The sequence below is a fragment of the Vipera ursinii genome, assembly GCF_947247035.1.
Source record: "Vipera ursinii genome assembly, chromosome: 11".
NCBI classification, from domain to species: domain Eukaryota; kingdom Metazoa; phylum Chordata; class Lepidosauria; order Squamata; family Viperidae; genus Vipera; species Vipera ursinii.
The window spans coordinates 12396791-12420635 of NC_139524.1; the positions used below are offsets into that span (position 1 = coordinate 12396791).

Below are 23845 nucleotides of genomic sequence, written 5' to 3' on the forward strand. Positions count from 1 at the left end.
TGGCTGCCACAGGCAGTAATTATAGGCTATTGGTGGGATCTGGTCCCCAGCGAGAATTTTCCTGTAGTTGACCGCCTGAAGATGCTCCCACAAAGACAACCATTTAAATAAATGTTGATTTGGTGGTGGTTTTAAGTGTTGGATGCATTCGTGTCATTTTCAAGAGTGCATTAATGTTTCTTCTTGTGAACTAATTTAAGAAGTCCAAGGAAATTTAATTGAAATAGAATAGAAAACAAGTCATATATAGGATGGTGGCATTCACATTAAAAAGAAAGCGTGTGTATGTTTTGCGCAGTTTGTGCAGTTGTTGAGTTTATATCCTACCTCTCCTCCAGGACTTTAAGGCAACATGCATCATATTTTCTCCTCCATTATCACTCTCACTTTGTGAGTTAAGATTCACTGAGAGTAAACCTGAAGCTGGATCTCCAGTCCCAATGCAACACTGTCTCCCACATTTCATGACCAGCATGCTTCCTAATTACCCTTAATCCATTTTGCATGGTGCATTGAACCCAATAGACTAAATTCACAGAACGTGAAAAACCAGAATAAGATCTTTAGTATGGTTAATGCTAATCAAGTTTAGTCTGTTGTGAAAATTCACTGATTGTTTCTCTACCTGAGTTGGCCAAGAGGTATTGCGCAAACATAGCTTGTGAATGCAGGATACAATGTATTTAGATTTTGGAACGGGAGAAGGCTGCAGGTGAATACAGAAGGGGGGGGAATGGGTGTGGTTTAGGCAGGGAGTTTGGCTGGAGGTCAAACCCACATTTTTCTTAAACTTCATTCTGAAGTTGATTGCCCCTTCTACTTTGTCAGGCTTAAAATTACAGTGTTTAAATTCCTGAAAATAAGCAGGAACGGATGAGAGGGCTGTAGAATGCACAGAGAGTGGTTTGAGCGAGTTGGTTAATTAGGGACTAGACCGGCATCATAAAATGAATAAGCACTTCCGGTAGAATCCTATATTTCAATGATACGATCGTGAAAGGAGTAAAAGATATACAAACTTGAAGCTAAAGGCTTAAAAGTTAGAAAGGAATGGAGGAATGCATTTGGTTCCTAGGCCAAAGCTTGTGCTCCCATATAATGGCAAGAAAAATCTACTATAATGGGATGGATGTGAGTTATCTGATACCTGCAGGTCACCCTATCCTGCAGAGTTGGCTTCTCTTGAGTGTGAAAGCCAGCATTGATGGCATCTTCCAGAGTGCCTGTGCATGAACTAACATGGCAAAGGCAGATATTTCTACTTCTCACATGTCCCGTCTGTGTTTCTTCAGATTTGACACCTACAAACTCAAAAGCGAAAGCCTCCGCTTTGTGCAATATTTGAATGCTGTGGAGGACGGCATGATCTTGTCGGTTGCGGTCAATGATGAAGGCTCCAAGAATTTGGACGACTTGGCCAGGAAAGCAATGACCAAACTGGGCAGCAAGCATTTCCTCCACCTTGGCTTTAGGTAGGAGCCTGTCCTGCCAGGGTTACAACACAAAGTCCTTATTGTGCTTTTCCTGGATCTGAAATAATTCCACTTTCCTCCCCTCACCCTCCACCCAAGAGGACAAACATCTCTCACAGTGATTTTCCCCTCCCTTTTCATCTGAGAGTACTCAGAGGCCAAGGACGCTGCTTGAGATGGCTTCAGCCACATAGCTGGATCAAAATCAATCCAGTTTTGAAGGAATGCTTCAAAATTGAATGAATCAGTGCAAATCGGACTATTCAGAAATCCTGTGTGTAGAAGGTCCCATGTTCAGTCCCCTGGATATTTCCACAGAAGGCTCTAAAAATCCTCCAAGGTCTTGTAGAGCAGTTGTGGGGCTCCATAAGAGAGCATAACCGCCATGGGCATCAATGCATCCAATGATTGTATCCTTGGCCTCTCTAGGAATCCTGACTGTTTGCAAGTTTCTTCTAGCTCAAAGGATGTGAAACAGGAAGTTCGCACATTGCAAAGGAAATCGCTAACACATAGCATCCTCTTGGTGCATATAATAGCGTCTTCAGGCTCCAGAGGGACCCCAGTGAAAACAGAAATCAGAGTGGTTGTATCTCATAGTTTCTTTTGGAAACCTGCCCAACTGCCCCAAACAGGATACGGTAGTTCTGCTGGAGGAAGAAGGCCTTGCGCTTCTACTAAAGCTTAAATGGAGTCACTGGTTTCTGTAATGGTATATATAAGAATGACATTCAGAGATGGGGGCGGGGTGGGGGACAGTAAGATAAGAGTCAGCAGAGCCTGCAGGACCCTCCGTAGTTTCTTGGGCTGTAAAAGCGACCGATGTGTGTGTGTGTATTTTCAGACTTGCAAGATTCTGTTAATCTCACTTCACATTAAGGTAGAATTGGTTCATCTGGGCGTGCTTCCTGCCTGGAAGGACACCTCACAAGGCTGACAGTTTCCTGTTCACCATTTGGTGAGAGCTGTGTAGTTTGTTCTCAATTCTATAGTAGGTTCTCAACATTCCTAACCACGGGAAGTTTGCCTTTTCCTGATTGAGACAGCGATGGATCCCTGGTCTCCGTCAATAGGAAGCTATTTCTTGTGGGATTCCGTAAGAGCCAATTCCCTCTCTTTTACTCTTCCTCTCCCCCCCAAAAAACAAAAACAAACTGCAGGAATTCTGACCCATCAACTAATTTACACTCTGAAGGCTGAGTAATCTTGATTAAACCAACCACCCTAAACCTCCCAGACTGGTCTTTTTGTTATGAGGAAAAAGAAAGAAAGAGCTGCAATCTTAAGGAAGCATTTTTTTTTCTCCCTGGGAGTAGGTTGCCTGCCTTACTTATGAATAACCCTGGAGAGGATTGCGACAGAAGCGATTGCTTTGCCTGTGGTTCCTCACTTTAGTTTTGGAGTTCTAGTTGTGAGAGTGTTGTGGGAGTATTTATGATACCCTGCTTTTTCTGGAGGTGGCATAAACAACACCCACTCTTCCATGGTTTCCCAAGAAATCCTCGCCCTGTTAAATACGTTTGGATGAGAGCAACTGACTGGCCTGAAGTCACCCAGTGAGCCAAGGATGGACTTGAATTGGGCCTCCTGCTCTATTACTTTAGCCAGTACACAACACTGCCTCTCCAATGTTTGTGGGTTGTTGTTTTTTTAGAATGTATTCTTAGCTGATCTAGTTCTGTCAAGTATTTGTGGCTGGGTTTGATGTTTGGAGGCATGGGAGCTAATCTTCTCTCCCCCAGCCTTCTAAGGAGGCTGACCTGCAGTTTCTCCCACTTGTCCATCCCACTCATCTGGACGCAGTTCACAGTCTTTCCAAATTCCTTTTCCGCATGGCACGTCCAAATCCTATCCAGAAGCAGCAGCCTCTCTCTCTCTCTCTCTCTCTCTCTCTCTCTCCTCTCTCTCTCTCTCTCTCTCTCTCTCTCTCTCTCTCTCTCTCTCTCTCTCTCTCTCTCTCTCTCTCTCTCTCTCTCTCTCTCTCTCTCTTTTCCTGCTCGGGATAACAGCTCCAAGCAACCCCCTCCAGGGATTTTATTGCTCAGAATTGTTCTAATTAGACATCCCTCATCTTGGGCAGCCTTCGCTATTTTGATTGAAACCAAAACAATGATTGCCGTTGGAGAAAACGGCATTCTTAATCCTGTCCAATATCTGTACCTTGAAGACAAGAAATCAAGCGATTCCAGGCAGAGTGACAAATTCTCTTCCGTCTGCCAATTTGTCAAGTGCAAACATATTTTTTTGCTTTAAGCCATTCTAGCCTTTGCTGCAGCGCTGGGATGCTGCCATTGTCCTCTCGCGCTGACTGCCGGCTCAGCTTAAACGTGGGCTAACTCTTCCTGCCATTGGTGGCTTCAATTAGTGTTTTTTCTAATGGGAGGGGGTTTAGCAAAATGTTCCCCAGGGCCCTGCACAATTCTAAGCACTTTCTCCCACTTTCTCTCCTCATCAATCTTTCCCTTAAGTTTCTGTCATTCTTTTTTTTTTAAAGTAACATGTAGTTCTCTGGCCAAATGGAGAACAGCCAGTTGTGTACTTGTTGCCTGCCAGTTGCTTTACAATTTTCTGTCTTTACTGTCCAAGGCAGACAGTAACAATGGGTGGCTTCTCAATCAGCTGGTTGACTTTATTGTGCAATCAGGAGGCCTTATAGAACGGAACTATAAATAGAAGAACTTTTGGCTAACTTTGCTTGTCCTATCCATGAAAAAGGAGTGTGAAAACTGTTGCAGATATAAAGGGAGGTGAGACTGCTATGTCAGACATTGATGGCTAGGCCACTGTCACCTCTGTCTGCATCCAGTTCACATGAACACTGCTAGATGGAAAAGATCAGGGCCACATACGATGTTCTAATTAAAGTGATTTATTACTAGCCATTCCTAGGCACGGGAATCTATACAACGAATGGTTAGCACTATCTTAGCATAAGATCAGGGATAACAATAGGAGGTTGGTCTTAAATCTGTTTGTGGCTATGTAGAGATTCTAGGCTGATTCCTTTTTTGACTCCATCCCAGGCTCTGTCACTGCTTCTCCTACATCCACCCTTCCTGAAGAAAGGTCTTGTTTGAAGCATCAACAGGCAATATTACTGAATTGACACATGGATTCTGCTTGGTCAGTCCCAGATGAGAATGGACACTGAATGTGTCTTTTTGAGTCATGATCTCTTCTGGATTACATGTTTATTTTTCTTAAAATCTGCAGGAAAATGTGCATAACAGAAATTAGACATTAAGATACTAAGACACTGAGACTATAAGGCTAAGACTAAGACTAAAAGACTAGAGTTGAAATGACCAGGGATGATGTCCTGCTATGTCCCCCATTACATTGGGTTGTTCTATTCAATAAGCCATCTTCTCCGTACACTGAGTAGGCCAAACTGCCTCTCAAAATCAAGCAACCTCCATGTGCAAATCTCCTTCTCAATAAAACCGTTGCCTTTTTTTTTCTTCAAGCAGCATTGGGCAAAAATGGCCTTCTAACCTACTTTACGGATGATGAATAAACAGCCAGTTTGGAATCAAGAATGCAGCTAATGGCATCTAACACCATCTAACCACACAGAGAAGCAAACTTAAATAGGGCAATGATGGAAAGTTCTGTAAACCTTATGCTCAATAATGTGTTCCTTTTCCTCTGATTTCTTAAACTTTTGAATCCCAGTTAGAATCCTGTAGGCTGTATTGAATTTCCCACCAGGTCATTCTCATTTGGTAGTGGCCAATGCCATTAATTTATGAAGTTGTTGCTTGAAACAGCAGGGCAAACTCTGATAGGACAAAGAATTTTCTTCTTGTTTATGTCTGGTTATTTTCCCCCGTCCCCAAATCTGTGTCCTTCTACTTATGTTCTTAGTAACCTCTGCAACTGTCTGGTTTGAAAAAGTGAATAGCAAAAATAATATATTAAGAAAAAGATTTTAGAAGGATCTATAAATATCACTGCTAACTTTTCAGAGTTCCAAGAGTTCAAGGCAGACACATATTTATTAAAACACGCAGAGAGAAATATTTAGTCAGTTAATCAATAAAATGGATCTGTCTCTAAGTTTCCCATAATTTCCCTCTTTGTATTCTGCTCCATCCTTTGCCTAGTCTTGATTCTTCCAGAGAGTGGAATTAAAAGCCAGATATTTTCAGTTCATTGAAAGGCATTTCTACGAATTTGGAACTTCTAATCTCTGCAGAGCTACTTCCTCCTGGTTTTGATCCCTGTTGGGATTTCTCTGAAGAAGTTATGAGAACTTTCTCATCCAAAGCTGGAGCTTTGTCAACTTGGAAACTGATGAGGTTTATAGTGTAAGGCATTTGCATGATGGAATCCTTAGAAGTCGTAACTCTTTGCTTTGTTGCAAGCTGAAGGAAATAAATTCATTAAGATAAGAAAAGGTTTTTCTGGCTTTATAAATGTTCTTGGAAAATATGTCTCTGTGTGAATAAGTGCAGAGGCACCATTGATTTCAGCCAGGTTGAAGCTAGCAAGACTTGGGAAGTCAAAAACACATTGCAACAGAAGGCAATGGCAAACCACTTCCATCCAGCTGCCAAGAAAACAGCTGGATGCAGGCACCAGGAGTCTAGCTTCACTCAAGAACTTTACAAAAAAAAATCTCAGAGTCTAGTCTGTCTGGGGAGCTGTGAAAAGAGAACAAAACAAGCCATATTTTGAAAAAGATGCATGCATTTCTTACAAAGTAATATTGAGTATCTGCATTGTTTTTAATTCCACAGGCATCCCTGGAGCTTTATTACAGTCAAAGGAAAACCTTTGTCATCTGTGGAAGATCATGTTGAATATAAAGGTAATTACCAGGATATGGCCATTCGAATAACGGCAGTCAAATTATATTGAGTGGCATTTTGGCATAAGGTATTGAGCTACTTCAAGTATTATTCGAAGCCAGGGCTTATGTTATCTGGAATGGAGAACCTACATCGGTCTTCTCCAGCCTTGATGTTTTTTTAGACAGATGGGCTTCAGTTCTCAAAATTCAGGCTGAACTTTCTGGGAATGAAAGGCTACACATTTTAAGCAGTGGCCAATGTAAAGTCGCGTCCTTCACATAAAGATAGACACAGAGCTGGGGTAAAGATGAGTTTATTCTGAACAGAACGAACTGGGGAAACAGGGAAGCCTGGCATCTATTTGTACCTGCCCAGGTGGATGGCATCCAATCAGTTCAAACCTGGGCTTCCTGCCAGTGCAGGTAACAATAGGTGTAGATCCTGGCTTCCCACCAGGCTGACCATGCCTGGGGCTGTCAACAGCTTAAGTCATTAGGCTTATCCTGAGTGAGCAGTTATCGCCCGGAGCTGTCCAGCCCCTCTGCTGATCTGCACCATCAGCCTCCTGCTGTGCTGTCCTTTGTGTATGCTGGGAGGCATACACTGCACCCAAATTCTGGAAGGATTACTGTCATCGTATTCTTGACTTTGTAGAGGTACCAGACCCAAAATCTAGATTCCTTTCTAAGATTTTGAATCCTATCTGCTGAAGTATCACAGCAAGTTCTTGCCCCCTTTCCCCCCTGTCCTAGTCTTTTGGGGAAGAGCAAGGGTTCTAACTATGCTTGGCTGACCATCCATGATTCATACCTAGCCCCAGATCACAGCTGAAACTCTGGATGCTAAACTAACTAGCATCGAGCTCCCAATTTGTCTGCAATTAGTGACACTTTGGGGACAGGCTAGGGCTCAACCATAGAGTGTAGCTGAGTTTGGGAAAAGAAACTTTGTTATTGCAGTAAATTTCAAACTTGCCAATTTATGCTGTTCTGTTTTGTTTGCACACCACACCTCCATGAGTAGAGCAAATTTCATGGGTAGCTTCCTACAAGGTTACAATTCTAGTAGGAGATTGGAGACTAAAGCATTCTTTGCTCCAATGGTATGTCTTGATAGTGTGTCTCTCATATTATGGTCTAAACCCCATTTTCAATTTCCCCCCAAATTGTTCTGCAATTAGTGACACTTTGGGGACAGGCCAGGGCTCAACCATAGAGTGAAGCTGAGTTTGGGAAAAGAAACTTTGTTATTGTAGTAAATTTCAAACTTGCCAATTTATGCTCTTCTGTTTTGTTTGCACACCTCACCTCCATGAGTAGAGTAAATTTCATGGATAGCTTCCTACAAAGTCACAATTCTAGTAGGAGATTGGAGACTAAAGCATTCTTTGCTCCAATGGTATGTTTTGATAGTGTGTCTCTCATATTATGGTCTAAACCCCATTTTAAAATTTCCCCCAAATTTTCCTTCTTTGCCAAAAGAGCTGCATCTCCTCCTCCTCCTCCTCCTCCTCACTTTAGAATTTATTTTAACATTTACTTTGCAGCATGTTAAACTTTAATTTATTCAGGCAAGTTATTTTGCAAAATTCTTCTTCCCTGCTGGCTCCCTTCAAGCTCACAAATTTTTTCTAACAATTCCAGAAATTAGGAATGGATTGTTGCTAGTTCCTAGAAATGTCTCCAAACTGCAATGTAACTGCATTTTGAAAGTTAGGAAAAAGTAGCTTTCCTCACTTTACTTGAGGGGAACGTCTTGTTCCTTGCTAAATCTGAGTGAAAAACCTAGTGGAATTATTTTAAAAAAGTGACTCGAATAACCTTCTTATCCCTATATTTTTACTCTACAGCCGATTTGTTTGGAACCTCTTCAAGTCTTCCACTTTAAGTCCCTTTGTATCTATTCTGCAACCAGAATAAGTAATTCATATTCCTTCCTCCCCCACACCCCTCATTCTGCTGAATTTGCAGACACTCCCTTTCAGGCTGACAATTAACTTTGCTTAAGAGATGATGTAAACAATCATGCTGATATTTAGCGCTTACATTTAAAATTGTGCAGGTCCCTCATGTGTGTGTTCTAAATCCCGCAAAGAAACATCAAGACTGAATTGTTGACAGCTTCTCCATAACTGACTGCAGCTTTGAGGATTGCTAAGATGTTCTTCTCTTGCTTTCCATTTGGGTATTTTCTCATTATGATGATGATGATTTTTTGCAGGACGCAAAGGTTCAGCTCTAGCCAAAGTATTCAAATTGTTCCAGGCAGATAATGGAGAGCGTTTCAATGTGTCTTCAACCAGTGAGTGGGTTCAAGGTAAGATTTTTGCAATGCAGTTACCAATATTCTTCAACCCCAACATGCAAAAATCAACCTAAGGCTGAACTACAACTCCCAACATCCCTCAGCATTGGCCCCGATGTACGTAGATGCTCAGCAACACAGGGAGAACCACTGAATTTCCACCTTTTGGTCCCATAGTAGACAGGGGCCTTACAAGCTGTTTTGATGCCGCACAAAGGAACTGATAGCTTCTTTTCACCACAGCCAGACCAGTGATGACACAATGGCTATAAGCAATAGCAATAACCCTTAGACTTATATACCACTTCACAGCTCTCTCTAAGAAGTCTACAGAGTCAGCCTCTTGCCCCCAACAATCTGGGTCCTCATTTTACCAACCTCAGAACGATGGAAGGCTGAGTGAACCTTGAGCCGGTCGGGGTCAAACTGTTGGCAGTGAGCTCAATAGGCTGCCATACTGCATGCTAACCACTGTGACACCACAGCTCAGGCAGCCCTCCAGCACCCATTTGTAGCACCCCACAGAGAAATTAACTAAATCTGGAGCTAAATTTAAAGATGCATAGCAGCAATTGGCCTCAAGACAAATTCCCTCTCCTAGTCTTAAACTCATTTCTCCCTCCAGTTGCTCAGAAGAGATGCTCAGAGATCCAAACTCAGATTGGAAGTCACATGACCAGGTGGTCTTCTGCGGTCCTCCAGAAGCTTGAGATGCTGCTCTAATCCCTCATCAACTGTCCACTTTGGACATACTAACCTTTGTCAATTTCTCATGAGAGCCCTATTTTATGAGCTGTGCATGCGTTTGGAATAAACATAAATTAAAATGAAAAAAGAATGTCGCTTATTCTGGGAGTTGAAGTCCAGAAGTCTTAAAGTTGCCAAGGTTGAGGAGCCTGGGGCTAGAACACTCAGATTAATCTTTATTTGGTTATGTTGTCATTAGAATCTCTGCAATATCAAACCTTGAAATCAACCAGTAAACCATAAATGCTCCATCCTGGGCCCATTAATTTTGGTTTTGCCATGTCTCTTCTTCTCAGCCTGTCCTTCAAAGGCCAAATAGGTCCTGTGGAAAGATTGGTTTCTCTGTTCATCACTAGCTTGATGTGTTTTGGGACATCATCTGATGACCTGGAGAAAACACCAGGAGTGGGTAGCTTTTAAACAGATTTGCTAATATTTTTTGGCACATTTATGGAGCAGCACATTTTTTCCAGCATTCGTTAAGGCCCGTTGTGTCCAAAATGACCTTAATTTGAGTTGTTTCTTTTTTTCCCCAGATGTTGAGTGGACTGAGTGGTTTGAGAAGCCAAAAATATCAAAATCCAAAGATGGAGAGAGACTCTTAGATTTAAGAGCTGCTCACCCAGAAATCTGTGATCATCCTATCGATCTCCAGGTATGTCATACGAAGTAATCATCCTCTATCGTAGGGAGGGGGGGGTCTTCAAACTTGGCAACTTTAAGACTGGTGGACTTCAACTCCCAGAATTCCCCAGCCAGCCACATTGAAGTTGAAGTCCACCAGTCTTAAAGTTGCCAAGTTTGGGAACCCTGCTCTATCATTATACCTGTTTCCCATAATTTGCTTCTCTTTGTACTATTGGGTTTTTTGGATTGAAGATTTTTTTTTTGTAGTTATCTGAGAAAAGTGGGGTTTATTTGGTCTTATCTGCTTTGGGTATGCTTGAATGGGATGGTCCTATGGGCAGATGTTACTGTATTTTGCAATTGAAGCATGTTTTGTTTTTTATTGTTATTGTTATTGTTATTATTTTGTTTTTGTTGTTTGTTGTTGTTGTTGTTGTTGTTGTTGTTGTTATTATTATTATTATTATTATTATTATTATTATTATTATTATTATTATTATTGACGGTGGTTCTCTCTCCAGATAGGAATGAGAGAGAAATTTGTATGGTTTGCATTTGAATGCAAATGTACTGAGGCATGAACAAATATGTGAAGCAAAACTTAAGCCTCATTTGAAAAATCACACTTTGCCATTTTTCTACCCAAGTCTCAGTTTTCTTCTTAGAGAAACATCTCTAATATTCAAAATCTACATTGTCAGGAAAAGATGGTACTCAAATGCATACTGTTAGGGGAAACAGTTAGCAAAATTCTGCATGAAAAAAAATTCAAGCAAAAACCTGGAGAAATGACCAGCTAAACACATACAGTATATGATCTTTTTTTTTAAAAAAAAAAAGTAGATTTCAACCTATTGGATCTGAAAAAATGAAAAATGGGAAGACATTAAAAGCCATCCATCTGTACTTTCCAGTTGGCATGACCTACTGTTCCAATCATTGTGCAATAGAGTGGAAAATAGAAATAATTTCTTTTGAAGTTTATGAGACCTTTGGGCTTTTCGATGGATTGGGTTCTGCTCAGTATTGGCAAAGTGTATTGTTTTGCTCAGGCTGGTGTGAGATGGATGGTCTGCAGCCAGCATGAAAACACCTAAGAGTCAAGGATCCCAGCTTTTTGGGTCATGAATGAAATTTGCCATTTCTGAAAAATAGAATAACAGAACTGGAAGGGATCTTGGAGGTCTTCTAGTCCAACCCCCAGCTCAAGCAGGAGACCTATCTCATTTCAGACAAATGACTGTCCAAATTTCACGCTACAAGATTGCACCCTACAGCTGAAGTGCCAATGCAGCCGATATACAGAACATAGAACATAGAATAATAGAGTTGGAAGGGACCTCATCTTCTAGTCCATGAGACCCTATATCATTCCATACAAATGGTTTCTTTATGAAAACCTTCAGTGATGGAGCATCCACAACTTCTGAAGGCGAGCCATTCTATTGGTTGATTGCTCTCATTGTTTGGACATTTCTCCTTAGTTCTAGGTTGCTTTTCTCCTTGGTTAGTTTCCATCCATGGTTTCTTATCTGGCCGTTTGGTGCTTTGGAAAATAGGTTGACCCCCTCGACTTTTTAGGAGCCCCTCAAATATTGGAGCAGGGCTATTATTTCTCCCCTAGTCCTTCTTTTCACTAGACTAGACATATCCAATTCCTGCAACCGTTCTTCGTATGTTTTAGCCTCCGACCCCCTAACCATTCTTGTTGCTCTTGTCTGCACTCTTTCCAAAGTCTCAACAACTTTTTTTTGTATTGTGTGAATACTTCCTTTTCTCAAGCAACACTTTTAACAGTTGAACATCTTCCCCCCCCAAAAAAACTATTATTTTGAGAGAGGGGAGGGAAGGAAATCTGCATTAAATATCACATTTTTTGTGGAACAAGGTAGAGGATCATGTGTACAACATGTGTGTTGGGTGCAGTCCCTCTTTAGGTCCTATCTGCCATGTCTGATACCGATAATCCCTCTTTTGAAATGCCAACTAATTAAGAAAATTCCATTCTTCTGTCACGGATGGATCAGAAGCCATCACGCTGCCAATCCTAACAAGTAATCCCATCGCAAACCATTTCATGATGATTTATCATCGTTTAACAATGATGAGTCAGTAATCTGCCCTGTTCCAAAAAAAACGCTCCCAAGTTTTCACAGATTTCCGCGAAGAACTTGGCACCACTCAATAAAAGCAAAGCAAAATCTTTAACACACCCCTGAGGGACAGCACTTGAAAGAAAAGATTTGCCTCGAGCCATCAAAGGAGCCTGCGACCCACGGATTATTTTCATAGAGAGCAACCTGATGCGTGTTATGTTGGACTCGCTCCTGGATCAACCTGGAATCGATCGTTCTTCTGTCAGAATTGTTATTCTCTGTCTTCTTGCTGAGTTGTCTTCAGCACGTGGCTTTCAGTCTGGGTGTCATCAGGCCCGTGCGCCTTTTAAACAAGTGGCAGCATGAAACAAAAAGATATTTGAGTCAGTCAGGAGATTTGAGTCAAAAGACATTTGAATCAACATTTATTTTTGTTAAAAAAAATAAAATACTGATACAATTCCCAGCACAGGTCAAAATGCTTGGTCATGTACCCACTTGATGGAAGCAGACTTCGATTTTGCTTTGTCCCGTATTCTGTTTTAAGTGGATGGTGATGATGAGTCTCAGGATAACTCATAGGCTGTTAAATTCACAAGGCAAAATCTTTGAGAATTTGAATTTGATATGTCTATTTTGAGGCTACCTGATCATCGGAACTCTGCGTAGCTAATCACTCAAAAAGAATAAAAACAAAAAAAACACGTCAAAGAAAAGGGAACACGACCAAGAGAACACTGGCCCCATAACACATCACAAATCAAAGCCTGGGAGAACAAAAAAAAATGTGAAAAATCAATAAGGCGTGGGATTACAGATCTGCAGGAGGGATATCATTGAAGAGAGAGGTACCACCATTGTGAAGATCCACTTCCTGGTCCCTTAAAATGGGATCGTTTAATCAATTTGACAAAAGCAAGAACAAGTACAAACTTAAGAAATAACTTATTCCCTGCCTTGAATTATTTATAAAAACGATAAAGGCTGGATGAAAATCCCATCAATAAATAAAAGATGGAAGTGTTAACAGCTGACAGGTTATTTCTATGCATCCCATCAACTTAAAATAGGAATCTTGCAATATAATGGAAGAGCCTGGGTCAATTAGAAGCCTTTTGGTTTGGGCTGAAAAGAAGAAAAAGTGGATAAAATCTCTCATTCCGAAGCGCATTTGAGGGCCACCAGTAAAAAAAAAACCCATCCATTTTAAGTGTAAGGGACTTTTGCCTTGGAATGTTCAAGAGCACAAAGCATCTAATGACGATCTTAAGAGGAAGAAAAGAACAGGTTTTCCATAACTACAGTCCAAAGCCAAGAACTGCTTGGTAAGGCTCATATTATGACCTCAGACCTGGGGGGACCCAGTAGAGATGGTGTGAAATATGCATTTGTGTTTATCATGATGCCTTCGAGGTAAATTCCTCTTCCACTCAACTCACTGCAATGCTTTAGATAAGAAGTTACCAGGCAGAAAATACTTGTTTTTCCCCTTCTCACAAGTGTTTCTGAGCCTATGGTTCCAGTTGTTGTTTTACGAGCTGTTATGCTTGACGGTCATACACTTGGCAATTATTGTGTTTGCATTTTGATTCTCCTCCCAGGCGGTCACACTTGAGGGAACGAAACTGGCAACTGAGGTCCTATACAAAAAAGGCCATGATTATAGGTTTTTTTGCCGTGGCCCAGAGCAGACGGAGAAAGGCTGTCATAACTACAGAGTGCGCTTCTTATGTGGCCAACCTGGTAGGTGACTCATTCTCAAAAGTTGAGCACAGTATAATTGGGAGGAAACTGTTTTGAAATTTGCTCTACTGATGTATATATTCTGAAGGCAGCAGGAAATTTTACCTCAGAGATCGAAGCAGAAGTGCAGTCTTTGCACGAGTCTAAAGCTTTGGGTTTTCTGCAGTAGCTTCTGTCACGCAAATGCTCTCCATTTCCAACTTGGCTTTCCATTCTCTGTATGAGGTTACTAGTCTTCATGCAGCTCTCCCAGCTGCTGAAATACAAAGGATATAAGGGCTGACTCTAAAAGGACATAGAACACGACAGAGTCCTGAGATGGCACAAAGGGCTATACTATTTGTGTATTAGGGTGGTTTTCTTTTTGCTGTTTTAGAAAACTTCAAATGGCAAACAAGTACAGCCAGGTGAAGTCTATGTTCAAGTCTTTCCCTGTCCTGCTAGTTTTCTACATGCATGGAATATTTTCTTCGGGGCATTTTGTCCGGTGTGAATGGCACTCAATAGGCTACCATCCACACAGAGGCCCTTTCTGCTTTTTTCTCAGGCTTTTGTCAAGGGAATGGAAGGGAAGATAGGGCAACCTCACACTGTTTTCCATAATGGCTATGTGCAAACTCTCTCTGTGTGTAAATAACAATAATGACAGCTTCCTGGTTATAATCATCAGATCTACGTGGTAGATTGTGGCTAAATAACAACAACAGAGGAGCTGCTTATTGTGCTTCCCGGATAAGAGGAAGACACACAAAACTAGCCTGTGGTTGACAGCAACAGCTGTCTTGTCTTTCCAAAATCCTTGCTTCATGAGTAAGAAACATGTTTGGGCCGTGGGGAATTGGAGAAGAAGAACGTGAGATGTTCTCTGCACTTCCTGTCCTCATCCACTTCCTTTCCCTTGTTGGCTTTTCAGCAAGACCCAAGCTCACCGTGCGGGTGGATACCAACGTGAACAGTACAATCCTAAGACTGGCTGACAATGTGCAGTCGTGGAAGGTGGGAGACAAGATCGTGGTGGCCAGCACGGACTATTCCATGTACCAAGCTGAAGAGTTTGAACTCTTGCCCTGCAGAGCCTGCAAGCCCAACGAAGTCAAAGTGGCAGGTAGGGCTGAATGGATCACGCCTTGAAGGAGAGCTAAAGTCCTGTGTTTGTGTGGGTATCTCTGCGGCTGAGAGTATTACTAAATATTAAGTTACATAGTTGATCTATTGTTCTTGATGTACAATAGCAGTAGCAATAGCACTTAGACTTATATACCGCTTCATAAGTGCTTTGCAGCCCTCTCTGAGCACTTTACAGAGTCAGCCTATTTGCCCCCAACAATCTGGGGTCCTCATTTTACCAACCTCAGAAGGATGGAAGGCTGAGTCAGCCTTGAGCCGGTCAGCATCGAACTCCTGGCAGTAGGCAGAATTAGCCTGCAATAGCAGTAGCAATAACACTTAGACTTAGAGACCACTTCACAGTGCTTTGCAGCCCTCTCTAAGCGGTTTACAGAGTCAGCATATTGCCCCAAGCTGCTAGAGGGTTGTTGTTGTGGTTGATTTTGGAAAATAACTGTTTTCTAACCAAGCAGATTGGTTGTGGGTGCAATTTATCCCTGCTCTGCCAGATCATGAGGGGTGTAGAGAGAAGATATTTTCTTTCTTCCATGCCTGGCCCAGAAAGCAAGTGGGCTGGCTGGCAAGGGAAGGAGTGAATGTTTGTGAACTCATCTACGTGGAATTCGTGATCATATGTGGGGCATGTTGTGGACATAGGCAGTCAGGTGATATGACAAGGATATGATCAAAAGTACAGAGAAGAAGTTAGAACTGACTGTGGAAGAATACAAGAACCCAAGTGCCAATAAATACTGTAGTATGATTACTGGGTAATCTTAGACAGTTTGGTGTAGTGGTTATGGCATCAGGCTAGAAACTGGGAGATTGTGAGTTCTAGCTCTGCCTTAGGCACAATGCCAGCTAGGAGATCTTGGGCCAGTCACTCTCTTTTAGTCCTAGCAACTAGTCAGTGGCAACCCACCACGGAAACCTTGCCAAGAAACTGCAGGGACTTATCCTGGCTGTTGCCAGGAGTCACACTGATTTGAAGAGACACGTACCACACACAAACACACACACAACCTGCAAAAGGTAATCCCTTCTACTTTCCAGAATAGATGTAAAGTTACTCAGATAATTTAAGTAAGGTGCTTTTCAGCACTAATGCTCTATAGTTTGATCCTTCCCTTGTGCTCAATATCCTGGCTTGCCTTCAAAAGTTGTGAGTGCTCCATCCCTGGAGGCTTTTAAGAAGAGATCGGACCATCATTTGTCTGGGTTTGTATAGGGTCTGCTGCTTGAGTAGGTGGTTGGACTAAAAGACCTCCCAACTTTGTTATTCTGTTCCTATAATTCTGGTGTTTTCTTCTGACTATAAGTGAGTCCATACAACTGTAGCTTATTCCAAAACCATGTTTTAGCCAACTAGAGCTTTGGGTGATCTGTCAGCTCAGGGGATTAATGCCGGGTGGGACTGTTGATGGCTCTTTGACTTTGCAAGGAAATTGGATTGGATAAGAAAGGAAGAAAGTGTTGTGATTCAGGGTCAGCCTGTGGGTTCGGCAGTTGGGTCGGACGATTCAGAGGAGGAGGAGGAGGGGGGTGTTGGAGAGCCTGCAGAGAACAGCCTAGAGGCTTCGCAGAGCCCTCAGCCAGGCCCCTCCCATCTGGTCACTACACAGACCCAGCTGTGTGAGCCTGACAGCGTGGATGAAGATGACCCACAGCTGGCCCTGTTCAAGGATGCCCAACGCAGGAGGCAGTCAATCAGGAGTAAACAGAGGAAGGCAATTGGGCACCTCGGAAAGAGGCAGAGAGAAGCCACGCCCTGAACTGTATAAAAGGGGAATGCGTGGGAGGGCTGGTTTGCTGAAGGCAACCGTTTGAATAGCTCCTGTTTCATGGTTCGTGTTTTTGTTTGGCTCTGTTTGCTCTGTTTTATGTCAATAAATTTGGCAGGCTTAGTTCCAGCCTCTTGCCTTTTTGTAAAGGGGTTGTCCCTGCCTTTTCTGCAGGGCCGGTAGTAGGCTGGTACAGAACAGAAAGGAAGATCAGATCAGCCCATACCTCTGTCACAGTGTAGGTCATCCTTAAATCGTGAATCCCGTTAACTCTGATGCAAGTGGCTCAGAAGGAAATACAGCTTTTTTTTTTGGCCTGTGGTTGCCAGGGTTGAAAGAAAGTGGCTGGCTTGTGCCAAAAAAAATATTTTTGTGGTTTTTTTTAAATGCATCATAGCCTCATGACTAAAGACGGCAGGCAGCTTTCTGCAGGGAAAGCGTCTCTCAGTTCTATTTTCTTTGTCCCCACCCCCACCCCCTTTGTTCAGCAACACTTACGTGATTGGAAAAATCACACTAAGTGAGTGTGACCCCAAAGATATCCAGAGATAATAGAAAGAAAACGGAATGTTGAATGTCTGTCCTAGACCCCAGGTGCATCTGAAAAAGAGGGTGCTTGGGAAGGGGGCTGAAGAAGATCTTAATGAATCCCTTCCTTCTGCTTGTCCCAAGGATAACAAAATATCAGAGTTGGAAGGGACCTTGGAGGTCTTCTAGTCCAGCCCCCTGCTCAAGCAGGAGATCCTATACCATTTCAGACAAGTGGCTGTCCAGTCTCTTCTTAAAAATCTCCAGTGATGGAGCGCCCACGACTTCTGGAGGCAAGGAGTTCCACTGGTTAATTGTCCTCACAGTTAGGAAGTTTCTCCTTAGTTGCTGCTTTGCTCTTCCTATGGATGGGTTTACATTGCATTGTAGACCCGAGGCCACACATGGACCTGTGGTCCAGGATTAAAAAAAAAACACAAAAACCTCAGATTTTTTTTAATGCTTTCTCCAAAATGGTTGGGTTACGATAAAGTACCTTTGCCGGTATCCACAGACACCAATATGTTGACATTCTCTGCACAGAGTGTTTGGTGAATGAAGGGAGCTATTTTGGAACAATTTAAATTCGTGGTATAAACAGCCTTTCAGAGCAATCGGGTCCCTTTTGCTCCATCAGTAGGAAAGAAGCTGAAATGGTTTAATTTGAAATTGTGGGAAGCCTTTTTCTCCTTTCTGCCAATCTGCTCTTTAAAGTTAAGGCAATTTAACATCGATGGTTCATTTCAAGACAGCCATCAAAACAGATTAGACATTTGGCATCTGAGGGTGGGTTTTTTGTTGTTGTTGTTGTTGTTCATTCTCATAAAATGGCTGCCGTGAGAGGAAGGTTATCTCCTTACAAAAAAAAAAAAACACGGGCAGACTTGATGGGGATGGCGAAGAACACCCAATTATCAGAAAGCAAAGAGCTACCAGTCACCCAGAGTTGGTTTCTATCAATTCAGTTTATCTTTGCCTTGTTTTTTCTCCCCTTGGCATCCTTCCAACGAAAGCACTAAGTTGTAGCTACCTGCTCTCTTTATTTCTCAAGATTATCTCCAGGGCAGATTTAGATCCCAAAGCACATGATGTTACAAGAAGGCCTGGACTTTGTAATATGCCAACTTTCCCTTCCTTTTTTTTTTTTTACCCTTTCTAAAGCCAAGCATGTTAAACGAGTAGATGAAAAATAAAAACCCCGTGAGTGAAGGAAACTAGCGGTTTGCACACTGACATCTTCACCACTTTCTCATTTATGACAACTCTTCGACTGCATTCACACAAGACTTTTTTGGATTTGACTATGATTTTAGTGGCTGCATTTGCACCACAAGCAAGGTTGGGTTAGTTTTAACTTCCCCAGGGGGAAGTTGTTGTTGTTGTTGTTGTTGTTGTTGTTATTATTATTATTATTATTATTATTATTATTATTATTATTATTATTATTATTATTATTATTATTAATGGGACTTATATCCCGCCCTATCTCCCGAGGGACTCAGGGCGGCTAACAACAACAAAAATTAAAGGTCTCTGTACAGTAAATTAAAATTTAAAATTGAAATAAATTAAAGATTAGAGTTAAAATTGTAAACATAATTAAAATCCCTGTCAATCCAGGTCAGCCAGGTGGAAAAGGAGTGTTTTGAGGCCGCGGCGAAAGGACTGGAGATCTTGGGCCATCCGAAGCTCATGGGGGAGTTGGTTCCACAGGGCTGGCGCTCCCACAGAGAAGGCTCTTCCCCTGGGGGGTCGCAAGCCGACATTGTCTAGTGGGGTGGGGAAGGTTGTGCTTTTTCAGTTTGTGGTTCAGAATATTGTACAGATCCCAAAAAAACTGAATTGGTTCAAGAAACTAACTAAGGGTGTTGTGGGAATGCAAACCCATATTCACCTTAGGTCTATCAACCAGTGAACTTGGAAGCCCAGTTCTTTTAAGACTTTCAGAGGACTTTAAGAGCTCTGGAAGCTGTAGGCTTCTAACTGGTGGAGAGGCATATAGGCAGTTATCCCATTAGAGACCCACAACGTAACTCTTTTGCTGGATCTAATGGGATGGGCAGGTGTTATCAGGAAGAGGTGGTCCCTCAAACAACCCAGCCTCAAACTTTCAAGGGTTTCAAGTCAGAACCAGGTAGCCTAAATTGGACCTAGAAGCATACTAGCAACCGATACAGCTCACAGACCAGAGATGTAACTTTAGGGCACGCATAATTGGCTGAGCAATTGTATTCTAAACCAGCTGAAGATTCCGGATACTCTTCAAGGGCAGTCCCATGTAAAACACATTACGGTAGTCCACCCAGGAGATGACTAGGGCATGAGTGACTATGACCAGATATCAGCAGCCTTCTCCAGATCTGAGTTTTCTCGTGGGAAGAGAAAGTCAAAACATTACTGAGGAAGGAACCGATTTCCTGAAGCTCCTTCCTCAACACTCCTGTCTCACAACTGTGTCCTTTCCTTTAATGCAGGGGTGTCAAACTCAATTTCATGGAGGGCCGCATCAGCATTGCGGTTGCCCTCAGGGGGCCGGGTGGGTGTGGCCTGGGTGGGCGTGGCCTACTGGGTGGGCGTGGCTAGAGTGCATATGGCCTGCTGGGTGGGCGTGGCCAGCTCTACATCGTTCGCATCAAGGGTGCCTATGGGGGCCTGGGCAGGAGTGGGACAGATTTGAGGGTCTCTGGCAGAAGGAGGGTCTCTGGGCCAGGGCCAAGGCAGCGGGGGCCGTTCCCTCACTGTTTCCAGGATGGCTTCGCGGGCCGCATGAAACCACTTCGCGGGCTAGATCTGGCCCCCCGGGCCTTGTGTTTGACATGTCTGCTTTAATGACTGCTATGCTGAAATCTGGTTGCCGTTGCAAGAATATAGCAGGGAAACCGTGTTCAACAGGAAGTTTTCTTTAATAACATAAAATGGAAGGAGAACGAGTTTGGCATCCAAAATGTAGGATGATTTCGTTTTCTAAACAGCCGCTATCCCCATGACAGGCAAATGGGTAAAAGGAAATACCTCCCTCATTTGAGATATTTCAGTTTTCCTCACTGTATCAGATGTGGGTTTTCCTGCCATGGGCGAGCTCTGAGTTGAGAGTTTTCCACCTTCTGTGAAGGAGTCAATGCTTTTGATGCTTTGCATCCGGACTTTACTGAACTGGAGGCTTGGAGCAAAAGCAGACAAAGGACTACAGGAAAGCAGGAAGGGTGGTTCTGAGAACAGGAGATCAAACAAAACCTAAAATCCCAGCCATTATCTTTAGACTTTTAACTATGTGGAGGTGAGGCTGCTTTCAAATCTGGGGAGAATCGAATGTGGACAGAAACGATGCAATGCCTTTTTTTCATGTAAGAGATAAAACTGTGAATAAATTGGCAGAGAAAATGATCAGGCAGACTAGTCTGGTTTTTTTTAAAGAGGGCTGTTTTCAGTATGGCTTTGCAGATATGGTATAGGTCCTCCTGCTTGAGCAGGGGGCTGGACTAGAAGACCTCCAAGGTCCCTTCCAGCTCTATTCTATTCTATTCTATTCTATTCTATTCTATTCTATTCTATTCTATTCTATTCTATTCTATTCTATTCTATTCTATTCTATGTAGGGAATCCTGCTTGGGCAGGGGGTTGGACTTGATGACCTACAAGGTCCCTTCCAACTCTGTTATTCTATATTCTATATCTTTGACCCTGACCTGGGCAATACAAAATGGGTTATCCATAGATTTCTGCAAAGGTTTATGTTTAAATCCATGGGAATCCTAACAGTATGCAGTAAGTGTAGGAAACGTCTGAAGTCAGATGGAGGCTTGGCTTACCAGGGCCCAGTTGTCTATTGTGCATTCTTTAAGAAGGAATAATGCCAGGGTTTTTTTGGAGGTGCAGTGGACTAGTGGTTAAGACACTGGTCTTGTTGACTGGAAGGTTGGCAGTTCAAGACCCAAGTACTATGTGATGGGGTGAGCTCCTGTTCCTTGCTCCAGCTCCTGCCAACCTAGCAGTTCTAAAGCATGCAAATGCAGGTAGTTAAATAGGTACCAGTTCAATGGGAAGGTAGCACCATTCTGTAGCCTTGGTGAATAATCCTGCTGGCCACATGACCACAGAGGTATCTTCGGACAACGCTGGCTCCCTCGGCTAGGAAATGGAGATGAGTACTGCCCCGTAGAGTCGGACATGACTGAACAGGGGGAACCTTTACTTACTTTCTTTTTTTTATGCCAGTTTTGCCCTTCACAACTGGCTAAAGTTCAAACACACCCATAATTGTGTTCACTCAACATCCTGAAATGGATTAGGTTTAGCAGATCCATTTGCCCCAAATACAGCATTTGGCTAAGTGGTTTTGTGGCTGAGCATGTTGTGTGAAGGCTCAGCTCATTTGGCTGGCTTATCATCCAGTGAAAACAGATTTGTTCAGAAACCAGTTTATGTTATGATCATGTAATGAATGCAGACAGGTAGATAGGAAGTAAAGCAAGCAATGAGCAGTGCTTATTATAAAGATAAATATCTGAAGTGTTTTGATTTCTGTGAGCTACTACCTCAGAATGTGTGGCTCAGAAAATTCCATGCTAGGATGGCACGTCTCCAGACGGATAATTTAAAAACTTTTTAACATTGATTTATGTCCCCGCCTGATGTTTCACAACATGTCTTTCACAAAAGCCTTGTGAGATATGCCCCAGATCTTCGAAAGCTGTTCCTAAGAAGTAATTTTTTGTTTGATGAAAGAAGAAAATGATTAAATATCCGGCTGGAGAATTCTCACCTTAATGATATTTAATTTTGACAAATTAAATGCAAACCAAGTCAATCTTTAATTTGGTCTGCTTCCAACCACTATTTTGATAGAGTATGATTGCTGGAAAACCACTCCAAGGCTAAATTTCGTCTTCAGTCTGGGGAAAGCAAGGCTTCCCTCTGACTTACCTTCTCAGATTCTCCCAATGCAAAAGCTTTTGCATGTTTTTTTTTTAAAATGGTAGTTATTCATTTCAATTGCTCATGAATAGAGCCTTGAGGAAGTCTGTTAATAATACATACATCAGAGTCTATATAGTGCCATCTTTCCTAAAGTAAGTGCCCTGCATATGCACAGATCTCCAGAAGTTCTCAGCTGGACTGGCCAATCCCTCAAGAATTCTGCAAGAGATAGGTGAAATCCACTAGAGAGGGAGGGGTTTTTTGCACCATCAGAAGGTGCAAAATAATAATAGAATAGAATAGAATAGAATAGAATAGAATAGAATAGAATAGAATAGAATAGAATAGAATAGAATAGAATAGAATTGGAAGGGACCTTGGAGGTCTTCTAGTCCAGCCCCCTGCTCAAGCAGGAGAACCTATACCAACTCAGACAGGTGAATGTCTAGTCTCTCCTCTCTTTCTGATTCAGTTCTTTCAGCAAAAGCCTTTAAGAAGTAAAAATGCTTCCTTTCCCCCCTTTTTTTTACATTCCTCTCTTTATTTAGTTGTTTCAAAGGTGATCTTAATAAGCAGGAACCACACATGAAGAATCTAAATTGGAAAGGTAAAGGTAAAGGTTCCCCCGCACGCACATGCGTGCTAGTCGTCGTTCTGACTCTAGGGGGCGGTGCTCATCTCCGTTTCAAAGCCGAAGAGCCAGCGCTTGTCCGAGAACGTCTCCATGGTCATGTGGCCAGCATGACAAGACGCCAAAGGCGCACAGAACGCTGTTACCTTCCCACCGGAGTGGTCCCTATTTTTCTACTTGCATTTTTACGTGCTTTCGAACTGCTAGGTTGGCAGAAGCTGGGACGAGTAACAGGCGCTCACTCTGCTACGCGGCACTCGGGATTCGACCCGCCAAACTGCCGACCTTCCGATCGACAAGTTCAGCATCCTAACCCACTGAGCCACCGTGTCCCTTCTGAAATTGGAAAGGTTTTGTAAAAAAAAAATACTTAATAACCCACGGTGGATAAATTTTCTCTTATTTTAAGAAGAAAAAAACACACACATCAAGCTATACTAGGTTTTGAGTAATGCAAATTTACCTGACCTGCAGAATATTGAAAAATCTCTCCAGGCACTACTTCCTTATTATTGTTTTGTATGTCATGAATTGCATGTTACTTATTCCATTCAACATTTAATCTGACTCCTGATACAATGTAAGATTTGATGCAAGTCTCAGCTCAGCCGAAGGCTGGAATCGTAAACACGATTGGCCTTCAAGGACAAGAAAACAAAAACAAATCTAGAGGCATAATTTAAAGAGCCTTAAGTCGGATCCAGGAGAAATGCAAGCATACCATCTCTCTCCAGCTATGCTTTGTGTATACCCGGAGTTGCTCATAGATGTGGTTGGATTATTTAATGCAGGACACCGTGCACACATCTAGCTACCGCTCTGATGGCATCGCTTCTCAATAAACTCATTTTTGCCGTGGGTATGTTTGCCATCAAACACGGCAATTCCTTTAACTTTAATGGCTGTGGTCATAAACATGACATCACCTTTTCTAAAGGAGCAAAACACACCTACCCCAAACTTACCTCAAACCACCCGGTGGTTGTGCCCTTATCTCGGATCATGTCAAATCAGCAAAAGCACTTTGTGTAAACAGCATCCAGCACATGAGGTATCAAGGAAACCTCTTGCTACACATTCAACATTCTTGCAGGCA

At 42.5% G+C, this 23845-nt stretch overlaps 1 protein-coding gene across 1 annotated transcript in view; it reads left to right on the top strand.

The window, feature by feature from the left end:
• Nucleotides 1-23845, top strand: part of CEMIP (cell migration inducing hyaluronidase 1) — a 72681-nt gene that overhangs the window by 20819 nt on the left and 28017 nt on the right. Inside the window, exons 6-11 of the mRNA XM_083371190.1 lie at nucleotides 1293-1472; nucleotides 6215-6285; nucleotides 8489-8584; nucleotides 9856-9974; nucleotides 13644-13785; nucleotides 14699-14890. Of these exons, the coding sequence (XP_083227316.1) occupies nucleotides 1293-1472; nucleotides 6215-6285; nucleotides 8489-8584; nucleotides 9856-9974; nucleotides 13644-13785; nucleotides 14699-14890 (800 nt within the window). The remainder of the gene's footprint in view (nucleotides 1-1292; nucleotides 1473-6214; nucleotides 6286-8488; nucleotides 8585-9855; nucleotides 9975-13643; nucleotides 13786-14698; nucleotides 14891-23845) is intronic.